At 42.9% G+C, this 23917-nt stretch overlaps 1 protein-coding gene across 1 annotated transcript in view; it reads left to right on the top strand.

Annotated features, from left to right (window-relative positions):
- LOC126199160 (B-cell lymphoma 6 protein-like) overlaps positions 1 to 23917 on the top strand; it is a 538829-nt gene that overhangs the window by 476110 nt on the left and 38802 nt on the right. Inside the window, exon 5 of the mRNA XM_049935915.1 lies at positions 18381 to 19001. Within this exon, the coding sequence (XP_049791872.1) occupies positions 18381 to 19001 (621 nt within the window). The remainder of the gene's footprint in view (positions 1 to 18380; positions 19002 to 23917) is intronic.

Raw genomic sequence — 23917 nt, 5'->3', positions numbered from 1 at the left:
GATATTCCATAGAACATACCTTTTTCGTGACCAGATATCCTCGAGAAATTGTACTCTCAAGTTTTCCACATTTCCCAGTACTAATTACCTGGACTAATGTTTGCTGGTCGCTTTTCGCTACACACTGACGTTACTACTGTTTTGCATTCATTTGTTTACAGAGTCTATTTCAAGAATCTCTCCACGTACTTGCCTATCCTCGATTTACCCTTTACTGAGCGTTATTCTCACGTATACCATTTGGAACCACGTAACCATCCATCTAAAACACGCGAATTGTACTATATGTCTGGATTTCTTGCGTGTGGAGAACGCAAATTCCCCTGTGCATACTGCAATTAGCCAAATCTTGCTTTCGCGGTCCATATGGGAGCGCTGCGTAGAGGGCTCAAGATTATATATCTGGATTCTTCATATAACACTTGTTATTGAAATATTCTAAATAGGTTTTCGAGGGATAAATGCGTCATTCTTCAAGAGTTTGCCCAACTTTGTTTATTGTCGTTATTTTTTTATTTTTTTATTTATTTATTTATTTATTTATTTATTTATTTATTTTTTTGCATTTCCGTAATGCACACCCATGAGTCGAAGACTGTCACTGTTAGTACCCATTTCTTTGTATGTACTCGATATTCAGTCTTCTGTTTGGTTTTGGCCATGCACACTTGAGCGATATATTAAGATGTGTAAGACCACGTAGTCTCCTGACCTTCATTGCTTACATATTCCACCCTCACAATCATATTCCGCACATCAAGACGCTTCATTAGAACCCAAACTCGATAAGATAAAGTCAATGTTGTATGAATTCATGTAAACGATATGCAAATAACAAGTAAGGGCACCGTGGTTGAAATACTCGAGGCTGGCGTACACACACACATTCCAGACATGACGGTCACAGGAGCTTTTAGTTCGAGAGAGGCAACTGCACGCCAGGTGGCCGGTGCCAACCCATCTACGTCAGCCGGTGACCGCCCGTAGTGCAGACAGCGTTCGCCCTAGTGAAAGGACGACCCTGTGTTCAGCTTAAAAGCAAATTCCGCTACATTGTATGGGAGCGCCCAGCCTACACATTCTTCACAAATATAGCTCGCAGTTTCAGAGATTTTCACAGGGAGACAGCAATCGCCAAACGCCAATGCTACAGATTTCCGGTTTGGTCACCTTAAACGAAACGTCATTCTCCCGTTTTAGAAGATCAATGCTGATTGGCAGGCGATATTCCTGGCGCCTTGAGCTGAAGGAGTAATGGAAGAGACCGAAAGATATACCGCTTCACGTCTGCCGTGGAGTGGGGCCGTTCTGTTGTTGCTCTTGGAGCGAGAACACGTAACGAGAGCGTGCGCACTCATATGTGTACTCAAAGAGTGAGGAACAAGTCTCTCCTCAGTACTTCACTGGGAGAGCACCTCTGTCGAGAGCGAATCGGAGTGAGACTGTATATTGAGTCCTTGCGATTAAGCATTGTTCAATGTGTTGGCCGCCACACTTACTGTGCAGTGTGAACGGACAGGGTTATAGTTAAACGCCTGCGAGAGAATTTTTTGAGTGGCATCATGGTGGACTGGTTATCTGACAGGTGTACCACGCCAATAGTTAGACTAGGAGCGAAAAGGAGTTCTTGACATCATCAAGGCATAGGGAGAGTTTGACTGGCGAAGGTCAAACCAGATAGAATGAGAGTTATCTTATTTGTCAGCAGCGAGCGGTGCAGCCAGCAGTCATTGCAGCTTACGGTATTGTGCGCTACAGCTCTTGCGAGCTCCATATTTCCTCCACAACAGTACACATCACTGCATTTCACATTCGACAGCCTCGACCGTACCTAGAAACATTCTAACCGATAATTATTGAAGTTGAGTAGGTGCGGCTCTCAGCCATTCTGTCAAGTCAATAACAATCTTAGACTTTGTATAGTAATTTCATTAGCGAATCCTATCCTTGAGAGGTAACTTCACATTCTGAAAAGAACCCGGAAATAACTTGTTCAGTTCATAACTAAAGGTGCCATTGTGATTTCTCAGAATTTTAGCAAAATAAATAATACTTTTCGTTAGTTTCATGTTTTTCTTACACTAACTAGCACTACTCCAGTACCCAAGTATCCCACTAGTTACAGAATAAATTTTGTGACTTTTTTGTGTCATTTCCTTACAGCGGACGACTCCAGAAGATATTTTTTGCCGAAAGTTTTTCAGGCATTTCTCTTTAGAACGTTAGGAGCGTCTGTCTGACTTCTGTAGTAGTGTGGGGGTTGAAACTGCATCTTGCAGGAGCCACAGGGTAAAGGGTACATCTCAGATTAATCTGTTGCACAGAATGACAGAATAGCACCCGCACGTCATCACAGAGATGAAATGCACTAGAGATTTTTAAGCCATCTTTCATGTATGCTGAATGTATTTTCCCAGTATTTGTCTAAACGGAAGTCTGCCACCTGCCGTCTCTACGAGGGAACCTATACCAGCATAGCATTTTGTATCAACAAATGCGACATAGTCGTACCACAAAAGAACATGAAATCTATAAATTTCATGCGTATAAATACAAAATGTACAGTAATTAATAGTGAAGGAATGAAAAATGTTGTCAGGCTGGGTTACAAGAAAGGAAATCTTGGAATCGATTGTCTCGCTTTTGCAGACGATCTTGCAATTTTTTCTGATTCCATGGAAACAGCTGAGAGACAGATTAATGAGCTTAACGTACAAGTACAGAAGACTGCCCTCTAAATTCCATTCGAGGAAACCGAGTTTATTACGAACATAAATTCAGCACCAAGGGAGCTTGTAGTGGGTCAAGGCAAAATTAAGCGAGTTGAAAAGTTAAAATATCTCTGAGAATGGATAACACCCACCTTATCGGAGAAAGAAGCCTTCACATCACGCATGAAGAAAATGGAAATGCCATTCCATTTAATCAAAAACATCTACAGTAAAAGATCAGTATCGTTCAATGCAAAGTTGAGGCATTGCTGCAGTGTTATCCGTCCGCAGGTCTTGTACGCTTCTGAATGCCTAGTAATGAACAAAAAAGGCCTAATCGAAAAACTGGGGGCCAAGGAAAGGAGGATTTTGAGAAAGATCTTAGGTCCTATCAAAGAGAATGGGGAATATAGAAGAAGTTATAATCATGAACTGTATTCCCACATAGAGAAGATAACCAATACCATCCGGGAAAGAACGATTATGTTTTACGGACATATGACCAGAATGAGCCCTGGAAGGCTCACCAATCGTATGATCACCTTCTTTCAGGAGAAGAAAACATAGAGGTGGAGAAAGATCTTAAAGAAATGGGGATCACCCACGATGACATCGTGGTGCGTGTCTCGCTCACGAAGAAATTTATGGCTTGGTAGGGCTTCCAAGAAAAGCCAAAACGAAAAACAGGAAAGGCTTGGACCCAAGGACAGGAAGGAGTAACACCGAGAACGAATGCGGGAGCACTGGGAAAACATGAGAACACGTAAGGCAAGATAGTTGAAATAACGTGGTCGAAATATGGCCTATAAGGAATGAACGAATGAAGCGTTCCAGTAAGAATGGGTTGGCCAACGAGTCGTTTGCGATTTAGTTGCTAATGCGTGGTTACATGCCGACACCACCAGGTAATAGGGGTCAAATTTCAATTATGACGAACGTTTACTACTTCATTGTTTTCATTTCTAAACATCTAGTTTGTATTGTATTGTATTGTTTTATATCATGTATTACACCGTCGCAAAGTAGACCAAATGTCGCTATAAAAATATGCCAGTAATATTAAGTGTTCTTGACAGATGCGATTATATTTCACACTGTTGACGATCGTAAGCAGGAGAAACAACGACAACGTGCAGGTAGCGTTTCTCTCTAATTACGCGAAGAAGAAATAGCTGTCAAAAAGTTGTAAAAATTAATTACTTTCTAATATTCAAGCATGTGTGAATCAGAATGCGAGTTTGTGGCGAAGCGAGATGCGTAAAAGGTAGCACGACGTAAGCTCCAGAGTAACTGTTGCGAGAGAGTGAAGAAAGTGCACAGGTTTTCAGACAGAAAGTGTCGATCATCTGGGACAACGTCAATTTCAGTAAACTCAAATTATATACGTGCCTTTACCGTTATTAGGTTAGCAGAACAGAGAAAAATTCTGCACACTCTTTCAGAGGCTTTCTCCAAATCCCACACATTATTGTTCTTCGCGACACACTACTACCACCATACTCTTTATTCCACTGAAGTCGGATAATTTATTGAAGTGTACTATGTACATTAACCCCTACCGCACAAATGACGTTGGTTTCCGAAAGTGGCAACCAGTATTCATTACGTTATTCTAAAGCAGATAAACGCAAGCATAAAAGTGTTACATAAATGAAAATGACGTGACAAGAGATACGGCTTCAACTAAAGTACAAAGAACTTGCTGCGCCTTTTGTGAATGTGGCACAGAAAATTAAGCATCAGTTACCAATGTAATCACTATAAAATTAGTTAGTGTTGTTGTATCTCGAGGTGCATCGAAATCATACGGAGGTAACCACGTCGACGGAAGTTCATTAGTCGAGCATCTCTCCCCGTAAAGCGGAGAAACCACGATCTAAAATGCAGAGCCAGTGTTCCACATGCCGCACGGCAATAACTTTCACTTATGAAGGCCGACGTTTTCTGTCATCAGGGGCGACCATTAACGGTCTGAGGGCCCCTGACAACTTAAGACCAGGTCGCTTGTCGAAAATATTGGGACGAGTTCGGCGGGCTATACAAATAATAGCTGTAATAACTTTTCGGCGGGCTATATATATAATTGTTGTAATAACTTGCTTGACTGGCGTTAACGCGCTATGGTCATTTACGTATTTATACGATAATTATCTCGACTCGCATAATTCACCTTCTTACTGTCCGCCAAAAACTGAAACGCGAGATCACAAGCAACTAATGTCGCACGATAAACTTTCCGGTCTACTTACCCGCTTGAGCAAAACTGTAGATCTGCTGAAACGTTAGTATAAGTTTTGGTTAAAAAACGTTTTCTGCATACCTTCTGCATTAAAAGCGTTATTTACGAGGGCAGTTCAATAAGTAATGCAACACATTTTTTTTCTGAAACAGGGGTTGTTTTATTCAGCATTGAAATACACCAGGTTATTCCCCAATCTTTTAGCTACACAACACTATTTTTCAACGTAATCTCCATTCAATGCTATGGCCTTACGCCACCTTGAAATGAGGGCCTGTATGCCTGCACGGTACCATTCCACTGGTCGATGTCGGAGCCAACGTCGTACTGCATCAATAACTTCTTCATCAATCCCACGGATTGCGTCCTTCATTGGGCCAAACATATGGAAATCCGACGGTGCGAGATCGGGGCTGTAGGGTGCATGAGGAAGAACAGTCCACTGAAGTTTTGTGAGCTCCTCTCGGGTGCGAAGACTTGTGTGAGGTCTTGCGTTGTCATGAAGAAGGAGAAGTTCGTTCAGATTTTTGTGCCTACGAACACGCTGAAGTCGTTTCTTCAATTTCTGAAGAGTAGCACAATACACTTCAGAGTTGATCGTTTGACCATGGGGAACGACATCGAACAGAATAACCCCTTCAGCGTCCCAGAAGCCTGTAACCATGACTTTACAGGCTGAGGGTATGGCTTTAAACTTTTTCTTGGTAGGGGAGTGGGTGTGGCGCCACTCCATTGATTGCCGTTTTGTTTCAGGTTCGAAGTGATGAACCCATGTTTCATCGCCTGTAACAATCTTTGACAAGAAATTGTCACCCTCAGCCACATGACGAGCAAGCAATTCCGCACAGATGGTTCTCCTTTGCTCTTTATGGTGTTCGGTTAGACAACGAGGGACCCAGCGGGAACAAACCTTTGAATATCCCAACTGGTGAACAATTGTGACAGCACTACCAACAGAGATGTCAAGTTGGGCACTGAGTTGTTTGATGGTGATCCGTCGATCATCTCGAACGAGTGTGTTCGCACGCTCCGCCATTGCAGGAGTCACAGCTGTGCACGGCCGGCCCGCACGCGGGAGATCAGACAGTCTTGCTTGACCTTGCGGCGATGATGACACACGCTTTGCCCAACGACTCACCGTGCTTTTGTCCACTGCCAGATCACCGTAGACATTCTGCAAGCGCCTATGAATGTCTGAGATGCCCTGGTTTTCCGCCAAAAGAAACTCGATCACTGCCCGTTGTTTGCAACGCACATCCGTTACAGACGCCATTTTAACAGCTCCGTACAGCGCTGCCACCTGTCGGATGTCAATGAAACTATACGAGACGAAGCGGGAATGTTTGAAAATATTCCACAATAAATTTCCGGATTTTTCAACCAAAATTGCTCGAGAAAAAAAATGTGTTGCATTACTTATTGAACTGCCCTCGTATTTATCATCACTCTTCATTTGCTCTTGTTGTGACAACTGAAGGTAGAAAGAACAAAATACTTGACATCTACATATATATGTTGTACTTTGTCTGCTATGTATCGAATATGAAAGAATCTTCTAGACCAAAATCTGTTGTTTCGAAGTCTGAATAGCGTATGTATGATCAGGTGTCATATCCACTGGCAGAACTTGTTCATATGAAACTATCGCCTAATTTCGATTGTTAGGTTTCTTTTTACTTCACTTAAAACTTTTGATGTTTTCATTCTGTGGAGTAGTTTATTCGCCTTTAGACGTCATGTCAGCGATACACAATGGACGTCAGTAAGAGATCTCGGTTCCCCGCCCCCTCCTAAATTTAAAGGGCCCATCCCACGAGCGACAGATCACAGCATGCGTCGCATGGGTGACCGATCACTTCATAGATTGCACGTGAGTGGGCAAATCACATCGATCCGTCGCTGATCGCATGGAAAACCAAGGCATTCTGATGAATCGCGTGCGATTCGATTATGTAACAGGGCAGCCTGGCTGGTAGTAGCGATGTGCAGCAAAGTGACTGCGACTCGTTATCAAGCGTGGTTGTGCAGTTTTGCTTCGTTTAGCTATGACAATGTTAAGTAAGAACTATACAATAGAACGTAGTCAGAGACAACGAACTAATCTGAGAGGTAGGTAAAATCCAGCATTGCCATTTATATTAAGTAGTATTTCAAGACACAAACTAAGATTTTGCAATGATTAGCATTTTAAAGATCATGCTTCAGCAGCAGAATTTTTCGGGACTAAATAGTAAAAGTGTTTACACACAGGGCTCAGTCTGACGATTTTGAGTTATTTATGAAACAATTATACATATTATTAAATATTTAGCTTCTGAAAAGGATGCCATATCATAATATTAAGAGCAAAGTTTAATTTAAATGTACAGGGCAATTCTGTTATACAGTTATACTCAAGTCCTTTGTAATTTAATATAATCTAACTATCCATCACAAGATTTGTAACAAGAGTTATGGTAATTAACAGTGCTGCCATGGAACTTCCTGGCAGATTGAAACTGTGTGCCCGACCGATGATGATGATGATGATTAGTAGTGTTTTAGGGCGCACAACAGCGAGGTTATCAGCGCCCGTTCCCAAAAGTTCAATTCAGATCCGAATTGTGAGAGAATTGGTATCGTTCAAAGTGCAAGATGGGACACAGCACATCAAAACAGGGAGATAAAACTAAAAAGAAAATAGCAGTACAAACAGGGAAAAATAATTAACGGTGGCTGAGTGACCACTTACAAATAATGGGTGACCAAACCACTGGACAGCACATTAAGACTTCAATCCCAATAGTTTGGGAAGAAGGGCAGACATCACACAAAAACGTAAAACTCTAGCAACACTCGCCTCATTATTAGTTAAAAGAGAGGGTAGGTCTGGTGGGAAACGGAAATCGTCCCTCAAACCCGCATATAAAACACGCCGAGACTCGAACTCGGGACCTTTGCCTTTCACGGGCAAGTGCTCTACCATCTGAGCCACCGAAGCACGACTCACGCCCGGTACTCACAGCTTTACTTCTGCCAGTATCTCGTCTCCTCAGATGGTAGAGCACTTGCCCGCGAAAGGCAAAGGTCCCGAGTTCGAGTCTCGGTCGGGCACACAGTTTTAATCTACCAGGAAGTTTCATATCAGCGCACACTCCAATGCAGAGTGAAAATCTCATTCTGGAAACAGTGCTGCCATGGACGATATTTCTATAGAAACATCGAGACTGTGTACTTGAAATTAAACAATAGGACTAATGACGAAAAAGAATTGACGACTAACAGGCGAAAAACGAATTCTATTAATAGGTAGAGGTACGTTACGTACTTGACGTCTGTGAAAAACGTAATATAATCATCAAAGAAGCCTTAATTTCCCAAGGAAAAATAAGCTTTAAAACAAGTTTCATAAATTGCAATTCCCGTATTTTTAATTCAAATGGTTCAAATGGCTCTGAGCACTATGGGACTCAACTGCTGTGGTCATAAGTCCCCTAGAACTTAGAACTACTTAAACCTAACTAACCTAAGGACAGCACACAACACCCAGCCATCACGAGGCAGAGAAAATCCCTGACCCCGCCGGGAATCGAACCCGGGAACCCGGGCGTGGAAAGCGAGAACGCTACCGCACGACCACGAGATGCGGGCGTATTTTTAATTAATTGCCGGCCGGAGTGGCCGAGTGATTCTAGGCGCTTCAGTCTGGAACCGCGAGACCGCTAAGGTCGCAGGTTCGAATCCTGCCTCGGGCATGGATGTGTCTGATGTCCTTAGGTTAGTTAGGTTTAAGTAGCTCTATGTTCTAGGGTACTGATGACCTCAGATGTTAAGTCGCATAGTACACAGAGCCATTTGAACCAATTTTTCAATTAATTAATTTTTACAAGAGTTCGTGGGAATACCGAAATCAGCTGCGATTGCGACCATCTGAACGGATACTGCGATTAGTGAAAACAATGTTGTCATAGCGAGAATTAACATTGTATCCCCCAAATCCTCCAAAAATAAACGAAAATGATACCTATTCAAAAACACAGATAAAAATTCACTTGACGCTTTCCTGAGAGACAATCTCCACTCCTTACAAATCACCAATATAAGTGTAGACCAGATGTGGCTTGAATTCAAAGAAATAGTATCGGCTGCAGTTGAGAGACTTATACCAAATAAATTAACAAACAATGGATCTGATTCTCCTTGGTGCACAAAACGGGTCGAAACACTTTCGCAGAAACGACGAGAAAACACGCCAGCTTTAGACGAACGCAAACTCTCCAAGATTGGCGATCTTTCACAGTCTCTCGAAATTTTGCGCAGGCTTCAATGAAAGACGCTTACAATAGTTTCTAAAGCGAAACTTTGTCTCTACAGCTGACAGAAAATCCAGAGAGATTGTGGTAGTATGTAAAGTATGCTGGTGGCAAGATACAATCAATGCCTTCTCTGAGCGATACTAATTTCATATACCATCGACGACATTGCTGCCAAAGCAGAGTTACTAAACACAGCCTTCCGAAATTCGTTCAGCGAAGAAGTAAATATTCGAGAATTCGAATCAAGAACAGCTGCCAACATGAATAACGTGGAAGTAAATATCCTCGGAGTAGTGAAAGAATTTAAATCACTTAACAAAATCAAGCCTTCCGGTCCAGACTGTATACCAGTAATGGTCCTTTCAGAGTATGCTGATACAATAGTTCCATACTTAACAATGTTCCAAAGTCATTATATATATATATATATATATATATATATATATATATATATATATATATATATATATATATATATATATCAGTTCATGACATACAGTCTTACAAATTTACTGTCTCTGATGCACACACGTCCAGATCATCCACTCTCAAAACTCCGCCATCTCTCTCCCCACATCCACCACTGCTGGCGGCTCACCTCCAACTGCGCAACGCTACGCGCTGTTAACAGCTAACTGCCCAACACTACAATAGCAAATTCCAACAATGCAAACCAGCCACAGACTGCACTCAGCACAGCTAGTGATTTTCGTAGAGAGCGCTACGTGACGTTACCAACATAAAAACCTAAACAGCCTGCTTACAGATGGAATGAAAGGAGACATCAGCAGGTGATTCGACAGGAGGCAGGGCATCTGTTGCTAAATGGCGACATATATTGGCCTGTGAAGGAATTTCAGCAGCAGTGAAGGCTGAGTATTGTGTCCCTTTCTTCTCGTGAGTTTTGTGGGGGTACAAAATGTTTAACGACACTGATAGACAATAATTTGATTGGCCAGAAGAAGAAAGTGTGCTAACCAAATCGGTATGAGAGAGCTCTGAAGAATGCAAAGAGGTCGCCACGGAGGCACACTTGTCGTTAATACACGAAAGTGGACGCCAGCCGAGACAGTAACGAAGACACTGGCTGGGCGTCAGTCGTCTCTGCGCCGGCAACTGTCAAAGGCATATCCACCGCTCGCCGAATCTGCAGGAGATACCGCCGACAGACTCCGGCACGCCTTCCGGCCGTTCTCGGACATCCAGTCAGTCGTCTGCAGCGCGCCTCCCTACGCACCGGTGGCAGCCTGGCCATCGCCCCGCATCTACAATACAGCTCTAAGTCTGCCTGCCCAGTTCCGGTTGTCTAACAGCAACCGTGGTCAGACCCCGATAATCTTGTTACTGGTAACAGGCAAACCATTACTTCGCTTCATTTACAATTAGAAGCAAGCGAGCTCCTCGCCCACGACTGGATGACCAGAGGGCTGTCGAAGGCCGCCTGTTTTGCAGCGTCATACGGATGTTCTGTGGAGGGGCAGATGGCAGCAGGCCGCTCTGCCGGCCGTTTTGCCGTCTTCCCATATGTGGACCGCTACTTCTCTGTCGAATATCTCCGCAGTTGGCATCACGAGGCTAAGTGCACCGGTACCAGTCCTAGCACCAAGGAAAATCCTTGGAAGTACCGGGGATCGAATCTGAGTCCTCTGCGTGGTAGCTTTCCATGCTGATCATTCATCTATGGAGGCGGACTTTTCGTTTATAATAGTAAATAGCTGAGTACCGTCCTTGTCCGGGTATCTATTTATACAAATCTTCTCTTAGGCCATCTCCCCATGCCGCTCCCTCTGTCCATCTCCTCATATCTCCATTCACTCCTTCCTCTCTCTCTGTCAGTCTGCTCTTCGACGCTCTGTCCATCTGATCTTTCCCCCTTTGTCTCCTTCTCCTGTTTTGATTCCACGTCCTCCACCTTTACTCTCTGCCATTCTTCTCCTGTCGCTATTCCGTCCATCTGCTCCCCTTCCCTGTCACTGTCTCTACATCTACATCTACACCTACATGGATACTCTGCAGATCACATTTAAGTGCCCCACAGAGGGCTCATGAAAGCACCTTCACAATAATTCTCTATTATTCTAATCTCATACACCGTGCGGAGAAAACGAATACCCATATCGTTCGGTGCGAGCTCTGATTTCCCTTATTTTATTACGGTGATCTTTTCTCCCTATGTAGGTCAGCGTCAACAAAATATTTTGACATCCCGAGAAGAAGTTGGTGATTAAAATTTCGTGATAAGATTCCGCCGCAACTAAACAGGCCTTTTGTTTTAACGATGTTGACCCCAAATCCTGTATCATTTCAGTGACACTCTATCCCCTAATTCGCGATAATACAAAACATTCTGCCCTTCTTTGAACTTTCTTGACATACTCCGTCGGTCCTATCTGGCAAGAATCCCACAGTGCGCAACAGTTCTCTAAAATAGGACAGATAAGCGTAGTGTAGGCAGTGTCTTTACTAGATACATTTTCTATATGTACTGTCAATAAAATGCTGTCTTTGGTTACCCTTCCCCACAACTTTTTCTATGCGTTCCGTCCAATTTACGTTGTTCGTAATTGTAATTCCCAGGTATTTAGTTGAATTTACGGCCTTTAGATTTGACTAATTTATCGTGTAACCCAAGTTTAACGAATTATTTGAGCACTCACGTGGGTGACCTCACTCTTTTCGTTGTTTAGGGTCAATTGCCAAATTTTGCACCATACAGATATGTTTTCTAAATCATTTTGCAATTTTTTTGATCTTCTGATAACTTTACTAGTCGATAAACGACAGCGTCATCTGTAAACAACCCAAGATATAGCAAAGGGCCTATAACACTACTTTGGGGTGCGCCTGAAATCTCTCTGTCCATCTCTTCCTTCTCTTTCTCTCTGTCTCTCTCTCTCTCTCTTTCTCAGTGTTACCACAACCACCGCAAACGCTGCCTATTAGTTCTTACCCTCACAGTATTTATTTGCAAATAATAACTCAAATGTGTACCAAATCTGATTGAAATCGTTCCAGAGTTCAGGATGAGCTTCTTCGCACGTACGCATATGTGAAATATACTTCACGTCTATTTAACATATTTGACATGTATTAGTACACATGTTTAACATGCATGCTAGCGAATTTCGCGCTGCTGTTCCATATTCAAGAATGTCAATGTTCATGACGTTATATTTCCTGAACTATCTGTTCAACAATACTACGTTTTTTTAAGTACATTCAGCGTTATATATGTAGACTGCCTGCAAAATTTATATGAAATGCAATTAATAAAGAAGTAATAAAGTTAAACGTCATGCTTCATTCGGTTCTTGTGCTATAAGAACGACCAAAATGTAGTAAGCGATAAACGTTTTTTCCTTTCGTTATTTTTCGTGAGTTGTCACCCAGAAGAAGTTTCATAAGGGCTTGAAATTATGTGTAAAATTCGTTGTGAGTCACTAAACTTCTACACTTTTGATACGTGGTTCTTATCCTTACAGCAATTCTTTTTGGACGGTAAGTAATATGCGTACCAAGTTTTATGAAATTGGTCTTGTGATTTAGGAGGAAATGTGGGACATACACACACGCCTAAATACCGATATACTGCACGTATATCCGTTTTCATAATGTTATATACAGGGTTATTACAAATGATTGAAGCGATTTCACAGCTCTACAATAACTTTATTATTTGAGATATTTTCACAATGCTTTGCACACACATACACAAACTCAAAAAGTTTTTTTAGGCATTCACAAATGTTCGATATGTGCCCCTTTAGTGATTCGGCAGACATCAAGCCGATAATCAAGTTCCTCCCACACTTGGCGCAGCATGTCCCCATCAATGAGTTCGAAAGCATAGTTGATGCGAGTTCGCAGTTCTGGCACGTTCTTGGTAGAGGAGGTTTAAACACTGAATCTTTCACATAACCCCACAGAAAGAAATCGCATGGGGTTAAGTCGGGAGAGCGTGGAGGCCATGACATGAATTGCTGATCATGATCTCCACCACGACCGATCCATCGGTTTTCCAATCTCCTGTTTAAGAAATGCCGAACATCATGATGGAAGTGCGGTGGAGCACCATCCTTTTGAAAGATGAAGTCGGCGCTGTCGGTCTCCAGTTGTGGCATGAGCCAATTTTCCAGCATGTCCAGATAAACGTGGCCTGTAACGTTTTTTTCGCAGAAGAAAAAGGGGCCGTAAACTTTAAACCGTGAGATTGCACAAAACGCGTTAACTTTTGGTGAATTGCGAACTTGCTGCACGAATGCGTGAGGATTCTCTACCGCCCAGATTCGCACATTGTGTCTGTTCACTTCACCATGAAGAAAAAATGTTGCTTCATCACTGAAAACAAGTTTCGCACTGAACGCATCCTCTTCCATGAGCTGTTGCAACCGCGCCGAAAATTCAAAAGGTTTGACTTTGTCATCGGGTGTCAGGGCTTGTAGCAATTGTAAACGGTAAGGCTTCTGCTTTAGCCTTTTCCGTAAGATTTTCCAAACCGTCGTCTGTGGTACGTTTAGCTCCCTGCTTGCTTTATTCGTCGACTTCCGCGGGCTACGCGTGAAACTTGCCCGCACGCGTTCAACCGTTTCTTCGCTCACTGCAGGCCGACCCGTTGATTTCCCCTTACAGAGGCATCCAGAAGCTTTAAACTGCGCATACCATCGCCGAATGGAGTTAGCAGTTGGTGGATCTTTGTTGAACTTCGTCCTGAAGTGTCGTTGCACTGTTATGACTGACTGATGTGAGTGCATTTCAAGAACGACTTACGCTTTCTCGGCTCCTGTCGCCATTTTGTATCACTGCGCTCTCGAGCGCTCTGGCGGCAGAAACCTGAAGTGCGGCTTCAGCCGAACAAAACTTTATGAGTTTTTCTACGTATCTGTAGTGTGTCGTGACCATATGTCAATGAATGGAGCTACAGTGAATTTATGAAATCGCTTCAATCATTTGTAATAGCCCTGTACATGGATGCAAATGCTGCCTACGGGACTGTAGTAACGCAACGATATATTTCTGATTACCAGTGTGCCTTGTTTAGAACATCGTTATTTAAATTACTTGCAGGTATGTAATGTGACGCAGTTACGGTACGTGACCAGCATTCACTTTTTCACTGTGCAGGCAGATGAAGTAAGCTTTTGTGATTCTTACAGTACCAGGATATTACGTGATGGAAGACCATGCCCGATCCGTCCTCTATTATTATCCAGCTGAACTTGTGTTTGACCTCACACCCGAGTTTGATTTAACTTCGTTTTAGCACGCTGCTTGGGAGTGCATTGAATAGCAGATATCGGTGAAGTATGTGAAGATCGCCAGAAAATAATCGTAATCTGAAGGGGTGAATTAGCACGACAGATATAATAAATAACCATCTCCTGGCGTAGCGACAGTCTGTAGTGTTGGGACGGCACGGTGGGAAAAAGAAAAAGATGGAAGTTTTCTTTAGCTGGCCTTTTATATAATAGGTAAAATAATTTCCCGATAATCACCAAGAATGTGAGAGCGTAAAGGTTCTCAATACTATTGGAGGATTAGATTCTATGACGTAAACTAGACTGACAGCGAAACGAACAGACCAAACTCCTTTGATCTTCGGTAGACTTTCCGAATCGACGCACCACGTTACAGACTGCACTGGACCGTTACATGACAAGATTTTGTACTGACAGCCTACTGTAGATTAGTAACGTCTCTCATGTTAAGGCAACCCCAATATCAGTGGACTTTCCTATCCGTTATATGGGATGCAGACACCATATTAACAGATATAAAAAAATGTAGATACCGTTGCAAGGTGCCACTTCCATCGATAGTTTCTTCCTTTCTGAAATAACGTTAAATGTGACACTGAACTTCAGTAACCGAGTGGTCTTTAGTATCCTTATTGAACGTAATTCGACACTTTATTTGTCCATAAAAACCTCCACAGCGGTCTTTATACGTTCATGTATTACACCACATTCGATTCTGTTAGAAATTGACACCTGTGGCTACTCGGAAGTTAGCCGAGATTAGGCTAAGAGCTATTAGAAGATGCAAATGGTATGTGATAAGTAACACACCGAAAATCTTCCTACAGTAATTACTTTTGAATACATTATGGGAGTGACAGTGATCAATATGTTACAAATATTTACTATTAAAAACAGTCTTGATAACAATTTATTTAGTACGGTGACCGGTTTCGACCACTACTGTGGTCATCTTCAGACCAATGAGTAAGAACCTCTTTCTGCTAGAGAATCACTTGCAGAAGGAGGTTCTTACTCATTGGTCTGAAGATGACCACAGTAGTGGTCGAAACCGGTCACCGTACTAAATAAATTGTGATCAAGACTGTTTTTAATAGTAAACCTTCCAACAGTGTTTGTAGCTAATACTCACTAAGTGCATCCGCGTAATTATTCAAAAAATACTTAATTGCGAGATCAAGCGCTAAAAGATAACTGTAGAAAGACTGACCACTGCAGCATCTAAATCTACCGAAAGTAAACGCGAAGTATATGTATTTAAAAAGAGCAGCTAAAAATTCGCGTGGCGCTTTGCTGAGAGATAGCCTCCACTCCTTCCCAACTAATTATGTAAGTGTAGAAGAGATGTGGCTTAAAATCAAAGAAATTAATAAACGATTGTGCTGATCCCCCTTGGTACACAAAAGAGGTCAGAGGACTGTTGCAGAAGCAACGAAAAGACCATGCGTAACTTAAGACTGGCGGTGTTTTACTGACGCTCGAAACTTAGCGCAGAGTCCAACGCGAGATGCTTTTAATAGATACCACAATCTCGAAATCTGACAGAAAAATCTAAGAGGTTCTCGTTGTGTGGAAGGTACACCAGCGTCAAGACACAACCAGTACCTTCACTGCACGAAACCAATGGTAATATAATCGCTGACAGCGCAACTAAAGCAGAGTTGTTAAACAAAGTTTTCTGAAATACCTCCACCAAACAACGCAAAGCAAATATTCCAAAACTCGAATCGAGAAAAACTGCCAAAATGAGTAACATTGAAGTAGGTATCCTCGGACTAGCGAATCAACTTAATGTGCTTAATAAAGGAGAGTATTCCGGTCTAGATAGCTTACAAATAAGGTTTCTTTCAGAGTATGCAGATACGATCGTAGACAACCACTCGCTTGACGAAAGATCCGTACCAAAAGGCTGGAAATTTGCACAGGTCACATCAATACTCAAGAAGGGAAATAGCAGTGTCCCGCTGAATTATAAACCAGTTTCACTAACTTCGATTTGCAATAGGACATCGAAATACACACTGTGTTCGAACTTCATGAATTACCTCGAAGGTAACAGTCTACTGAAACACTCTCGGCACATATTAAGAATATATCGCTCATCTGAAGCACAGCTAGGTCTTTATTGGCACGAAGTTGTCTGTTGTATCGACAGGTGATCTCAAATGGGTTCTATATTTTTAGATTTCCAGAAGACTTTTGACACCGTTTATCCAAGATTCTTCTAATCAAATTTCGTGCCTATGGAGTATTGTTTCAGCTTTGAGACATTTCCTCTCACAAAGGTAGCGGTTTGCAGTAGTTGGCGGTAAGTCGTCAAGTAAAATAGAAGTGATATCCGGCGTTCCCCTACAAAGTGTTATAGGCCCTCTGCTACTCCTAGTCAACATAAACAATTTTGGAGATAGTCTGAGCAGCTCTCTTAGAATGTTTGCAGATGATGCTGTCAATTACCATCCTCTAAAATGATCAGAAGAGAAAAATCTATGGCAAAATTACTTAGACACTATATCAGAATGGTACGAAAAGTGGCACTTGTCTCTGTGAGGTCATCCACGTCAGTGTGATAGAAATACGTTAAATTTCGATTACACGATAAATAACACAAATGTAAATGCTGTAAATCGACTAAATACATTGGAATTATAATTACGATCAACTTAAATGGCAATGATAACATAGATAATGTTGTGGCAAAGGCAACCCAAAGACTACTTTTACTGGCAGAACGGTTACAACAGGTTTACTATGCTGGAGTACTGCTAGGTTGTTGGTGATCCTTACCAAATAGAATTGACTGGGAGGTCGAAAGAAGTTCAAAGACAGGCAGCTCCTTTTGTATTACCACGAAATAAGGGAGACAGTGCCACGATTATATGCGAGTTGGGATGGCCATCATTAAAACAAACGAATTTTTCATTGCGACGAAATTTTTCACGAATTGCCGATCACCAGCTTTATCCTATGAATGTGAAAACATTTTATTATTTCCAAATATATAGAAGAAAAAATGATTATCACAATAAAATAAGAGGAATCAGTGCTTGTACAGAGCGGAACCGTAGAGAAATAGACCGAAGGTGTTTCAAAGATCCCTCTTCCAGTCACTTTAACTGTGAACTGTAGAGTTATCATGTAGATGTAGATGTAGATTTAGATACAGATGTTAAAGGCACATGCTAGATGCATTAAGTGAATCAGTGTGTCCGTCATGTTCCAGCTGGGCCTTCAGCGTTTGGTTTACCGATCAGACATTTTCTTAATCACGACACCGGAAGACTTTGTATTAGTTTCGTAACTGTTAGCGAATTTTCCATGTATAGCACACATTATGTGTGTCTTTTAATAGCTTTTAGCATGATCAGTTGTAATTAAAGTGCTGGTCACCTGAAGATGTCAATTTTAACGAAAATTGTTGTGACGTAATAATCACACATATAGCAACATCTTTCGTGCAGTGTACGTTCACATTATCCAGTTGTGGAAGCACAGGACGATCAAGATTATTAACTATTTAATATGTTCGCCATTCCAAATCCGGGTGACAAATGCACATAACAAACTGTACTAACCACTGTTCCAGGTCTACAGACCACTTACTTTCCTCTCTAAAGTAAGCAGTTTTGCAATGGGTTGTTATTAATGTGAAGTGTTTCTGTATTATAGATGGTCTACATCTTGTTACCATGACTGTCGTGGATGCCGAATATCAACTAAATTCCCGAAATTAGTCCAAAATCTTTTATTTTAGAACTAATGAGACTCCGCTTCCACTATCGCTCGTGGGTTCCAACTTCGCCCCCCGTACCGTCTGTCCACAAGTACTGCATTGGGTTCAGTACGTCCGCTGCTACACTCGTGGTTGTCTTTCCGTCCACAGCATCGAGACGACCCCGGGGCGCCGGCTAAGCGACAAGCCGTCAATGCGGAGGAAGACAGCCCCCGCCTGAAGCTGCTGCTGGGTGGAGGACCCCCAGACAAGAAGGCGCGGCCAGACACCAACAACAACAGCAGCAGTCTGATGGCCGTGACGTCACCGCAGCAGCTGCAGCAGCGTCTTTGGGTCTACCAGCCGCCTCCACCGCCTCCTCCTCCTCCTCCTCTACCTCCTCCTCCAGCAACAGCACCAGCACCACCACCACCAATACCACCACCTCCACCTCCTCCACCACCTCCACCAACAACAACTGCACCCCTCGGCGCAACTCCACAGCAGATCCATCCGCACGCTCAGACTCTGCCTCCCCCTCCGCCGCCCCCAGCGGCCCCACCACCTCCAGTGATGCCAGCACTCTTCCAGGAGCTCCAGCCACCCCAGCCTCCGCAGTCGCAGCCTCCGTGTCCCCTTCGACAGCAGCCGCCAGACCCACCAGAGACATCACGGAAACCTCAAGACCTGGTGGCAAACCCGGTCTCAGCCGCCGACACCGCAGTTGATCCGCAGAGAAAACATAAATGTGAAGAGTGTGGCAAGCTCTTTGGCACCAAGACGTCTCTCAAGGTATGTACACTTGTAAACTTGTTCGCTTCACTAAATTAAATACAGAGATGAGTGCTTCAGTAACTAGAACTGTAGGGACAAAACTATTCAGAGTAAACTAAGTAAGGGAACAACTTCAGGAGGTGAATGCTGCCTAGAAAAGGAACGAAATATTCATATCATGTGTCTAAATAAAATATGAGTCTGCAATAAAGGACTTATTTGTTGCAGAGTACATTGCACGATTCTCATTCTTGCGTTCTCCCAGTTCCCTAAGGAATCCGCAATGTTAGACACTGGTTTTGGCAGTGGTAGTGTAATTTCATGAGAAAATGCCCCTCCTGATACCACCACTTCACAAATAACGGAATCTGTGAACAACTTCAGTCTGTAGATCTTGTGGTCTAAGTTGATAAAGTTTTCTGTTTGAAAATGGTGTAACTTAGGGGGGAAGTGGCTACCATCCGTCATTTAGCAAGCTGTGTGCGGAAAACCGCTTAAAAACTACATCCAACCTGGTCAGCTCACCAGTGCTCGTCATTAATCACTAATGCGGATTCGATCCAGGGCTACATTGCTCTCCATCTTCTGGAAGTTGGCGTGGTAATGATGTCAGCTGTCTGGAGATATACAGTGTGAGTCGCCTAACATTACCGCTGGATATATTTCGTAAACCACATAAAATACTGACGAATCGATTCCACAGACCGAACGTGAGGAGAGGGGCTAGTGTAATTGGTTAATACAAACCATAAAAAAATGCACGGTAGTATGTTTTTTAACGCAAACCTACGTTGTTTTAAATGGAACCCCGTTAGTTTTGATAGCACATCTGAACATATAAACAAATACGTAATCAGTGCCGTTTGTTGCATTGTAAAATGTTAATTACATCCGGAGATATTGTAACCTAAAGTTGACGCTTGAGTACCACTCCTCCGCTGTTAGATCGTGTGTATCGGAGAGCACCGAATTACGTAGGGATCCAAAGGGAACAGTGATGGACCTTAGGTACAGAAGAGACTGGAACAGCACATTACGTCCACATGCTAACACCTTTTTGTTGGTCTTTTTCACTGACGCACATGTACATTACCATGAGGGGTGAGGTACGCATACACAGGTGGTTTCCGTTTTCAATTTCGGAGTGGAATAGAGTGTGTTCCGACATGTCAGGCCAATAGATGTTCAATGTGGTGGCCATAATTTGCTGCACACAATTGCAATGTCTGGCGTAATGAATGTCGTACACGCCGCAGTACATCTGGTGTAATGTCGCCGCAGGCTACCACAATACGTTGTTTCATATCCTCTGTGGGTTGTGGGCACATTATGGTACACATTCTCCTTTAACGTACCACACAGAAAGAAGTCCAGAGGTGTAAGATCAGGAGAACGGGCTGGCCAATTTATGCGTCCTCCACGTCCTATGAAACGCCCGTCGAACATCCTGTCAAGGGTCAGCCTAGTGTTAATTGCGGAATGTGCATGTGCACCATCATGCTGATATCACATACGTCGACGCGTCTTCAGTGGGACACACACTATTCCACTTCGTAATTGAAAACGGAAACCACGTGTGTACGTTTACCTCACCTCTCATGGTAATGTACATGTACGTCAGTTGAAAAGAGCAATAAAAAGGTGTTAGCATGTGGACGTAATGTGCTGTTCCAGTCTCTTCTGTACCTAAGGTCAATCACTGTTCCCTTTGGATCCCTACGTAATTCGGTGCTCTCCGATACACACGATCGAACAGCGGAGGAGTGGTACTAAAGCGTCAACTTTAGGTTACAATATCTCCGGATGTAATGAACATTTTGCAATGGAACAAACGGCACTGATTACGTATTTGTTTATATGTTCAGATGTGGTAACAATACTAACGGGGTTCCATTTAAAAAACGTAGGTTTGTGTTAAAAAACATGCTCCCGTGCATTTTTTTATGGTTTGTATTAACCAATTACACTAGCCCCTCTCCTCACGTCCGGTCTGTGGAATCGATTCGTCGGTATTTGATGTGGTTTACGAAATATATACAGCGGTAACGTTAGGTGACTCACCCTGTATATACAAGGTGGTACATTGATCGTGATCAGGCCAAATATCAAACGAAATAAGGATCAAACGAAAAAACTACAAAGAACGAAACTCGTCTAGCTTGAAGGGGGAAACCAGATGGCGCTATGGTTGGCTCGCTAGATGGCGCTGCCATAGGCCAAACGGATATCAACTGCGTTTTTTTAAAATAGGAACCACCATTTTTTATTACATATTCGTTTAGTACGTAAAGAAATATGAATGTTTTAGTTGGACCACTTTTTTCGCTTTGTGATGGATGGCGCTGTAATTGTCACAAACGTATAAGTACGTGGTATCACGTAACATTCCGCCATTCCCGACGGTATTTTCTTCGTTATACATTACCCGCGTTAAAATGAACCGTTTACCAATTGCGGAAAAGGTCGATATCGTCTTGATGTATGGCTATTGTGATCAAAATGCCCAACGGGCGTGTACTATGTATGCCATTCGGTTTCCTGGACGATATCGTCCAAGTGTCCCGACCGTTCGCCGGATAGTTACGTTATTTAAGGAAACAGGAAGTGTTCAGCCACATGTGAAACGTTAACAACGACCTGCAACAAATCACGATGCCCAAGTAGGTGCTTTAGCTGCTGTCGCGGCTAATTCGCACATCAGTAGCAGACAAATTGCGCGAGAATCGGGAATCTCAAAAAGGTCGGTGTTGAGAATGCTACATCAAGATGTACCAGGAATTGCATGGCGACGACTTTGAACGTCGTGTACAGTTCTGCCACTGGGCACAAGAGAAATTACGGGAGAATGACAGATTATTTGTACACGTTCTACTTAGAGACGAAGCGTCATTCACCATCAGCGGTAACGTAAACCGGCATAATATGCACTATTGGGCAACGGAAAATCCATATTGGCTGCGACAAGTGGAACATCAGCAAATTGGCGGGTTAATGTGTGGTGTGGCGTTATGCGAGGAAGGATAATTCGCCCCATTTTATCGATGGCAATCTAAATGGTGCAATGTATGCTGATTTCCTACGTCCTTTTCTACCGGTGTTACTACAAGACGTATCATTGCATGACAGAATGGCGTTGTACTTCCTACATGATGGATGTCCGCCACATAGCTCGGGTGCGATTGAAGCGGCATTTCATAGCATATTTCATGACAGGTGGAATGGTCGTCGAAGCGCCATAGCCGCGCGGGATTAGCCGAGCGGTGTAGGGCGCTGCAGTCATGGACTGTGCGGCTGGTCCCGGCGGAGGTTCGAGTCCTCTTTCGGGCATGGGTGTGTGTGTTTGTCCTTAGGATAATTTAGGTTAAGTAGCGTGTAATTAGGGACTGATGACCTCAGCAGTTAAGTCCCATAAGATTTCACACACATTTGAACATTTCGAAGCGCCATAGCATGGCCCGCACGTTCACGGATCTGACGTCCCCGGATTTCCTTCTGTGGGGAAATTTGAAGGATATTTGCCATCGTGATCCACCGACAACGCCTGACAACATGCGTCAGCGCATTGTCAATGCATGTGCGAACATTACGGAAGGCGAACTACTCGCTGTTGAGAGGAATGTCGTTACACGTATTGCCAAATGCATTGAGGTTGATGGACATAATTTTGAGCATTTATTGCATTAATGTGGTATTTACGAGTAATCACGCTGTAAGAGCATGCGTTCTCAGAAATGATATGTTCACAAAGGTACATGTATTACATTGGAACAACCGAAATAAAATGTTCAAACGTACCTACGTTCTGTATTTTAATTTAAAAAAACCTACCTGTTACCAACTGTTTGTCTAAAATTGTGAGCCATATGTTAGTGACTATTACAGCGCCTTGTATCACAGAGCGAAAAAAGTGGTCCAACTAAAACATTCATGTTCCTTTACGTAGTACACGAACGTGTAATAAAAAATTGAGGTTGCTATTTTCAAAAAACGCAGTTGATATCCGTTTGACCTACGGCAACGCCATCTAGCGGGCAACCATAGCGCCATCTGGTTTCCCCCTTCAAGTTAGACAAGTTTCGTTGTCTGTGGTTTTTTCGTTTGTCGCTTATTCGTGATATATTTGCCCCGGTCACTATCAATGGACCACCCTATATGTAGTGAGACAATATATCTTGCAACATCTGATCACTTGCATTACACCAAAACGGTGGCGTCTTCATATATACATATAAATGTATATGTATATGAAGACGCCACCATTGGGTGCAGTGCAAGCGATCAGATGTTGCAAGATATATTGTGTCACTCTTTGGAAGGGTCCAACCTGCAGCCTAATAGCGTCACAGGCGATATGGACTCTCTACTCTAGCTTCTGAGTGTGCCAAATGGCTGATGAGCTGTACAACTTGTTATGTGCGGAGATTTTATTTAAGGCCTGAGTCATTTTGTGATTTTTAGGGCTGTTCTTCAAACAATGATTTGTCCCACTCATTCAGGTTTCAGTTTTATGAGTGTTGCTCCCTGTTCCACGTTTTCATGACGAAAATGCAGTGGAAATGTCTGTCTTCCAAGAGCACAGCCATGTTTATAATTCCCTGGTTCGCTGAACATTCATGAGCTGCATCGAAACTTTTCCACTACTTTCAAATCTTCACATAGTCTCCGTAAGTACAGTGGATGCGGAGAGTACATTCTACCAGTACTGTTTCATATCCTATTCGCAGATTGAGGAAGATGTGTGCATTATCCCGTCATATCTTATTCCGGTAAACTTTTAGTAGGATACATGATGGTGGAAATATAACGGTCATATAGTCTTCTTCGAATAAGAATAAAAGAAACTTATCTCCCCGATCAGGAGCAAAACATTGCATAAAGGTCACCGACCGCCGTGTCGGTTTCATTCGGATGCGATATACAATCGTGCCAGCACA

The sequence above is a fragment of the Schistocerca nitens genome, chromosome 8 (genome assembly GCF_023898315.1).
Source record: "Schistocerca nitens isolate TAMUIC-IGC-003100 chromosome 8, iqSchNite1.1, whole genome shotgun sequence".
NCBI classification, from domain to species: Eukaryota; Metazoa; Arthropoda; class Insecta; order Orthoptera; family Acrididae; genus Schistocerca; species Schistocerca nitens.
Note: the sequence above shows the minus strand (reverse complement) of the source record. Positions and strands in the feature narration are given on the sequence as shown.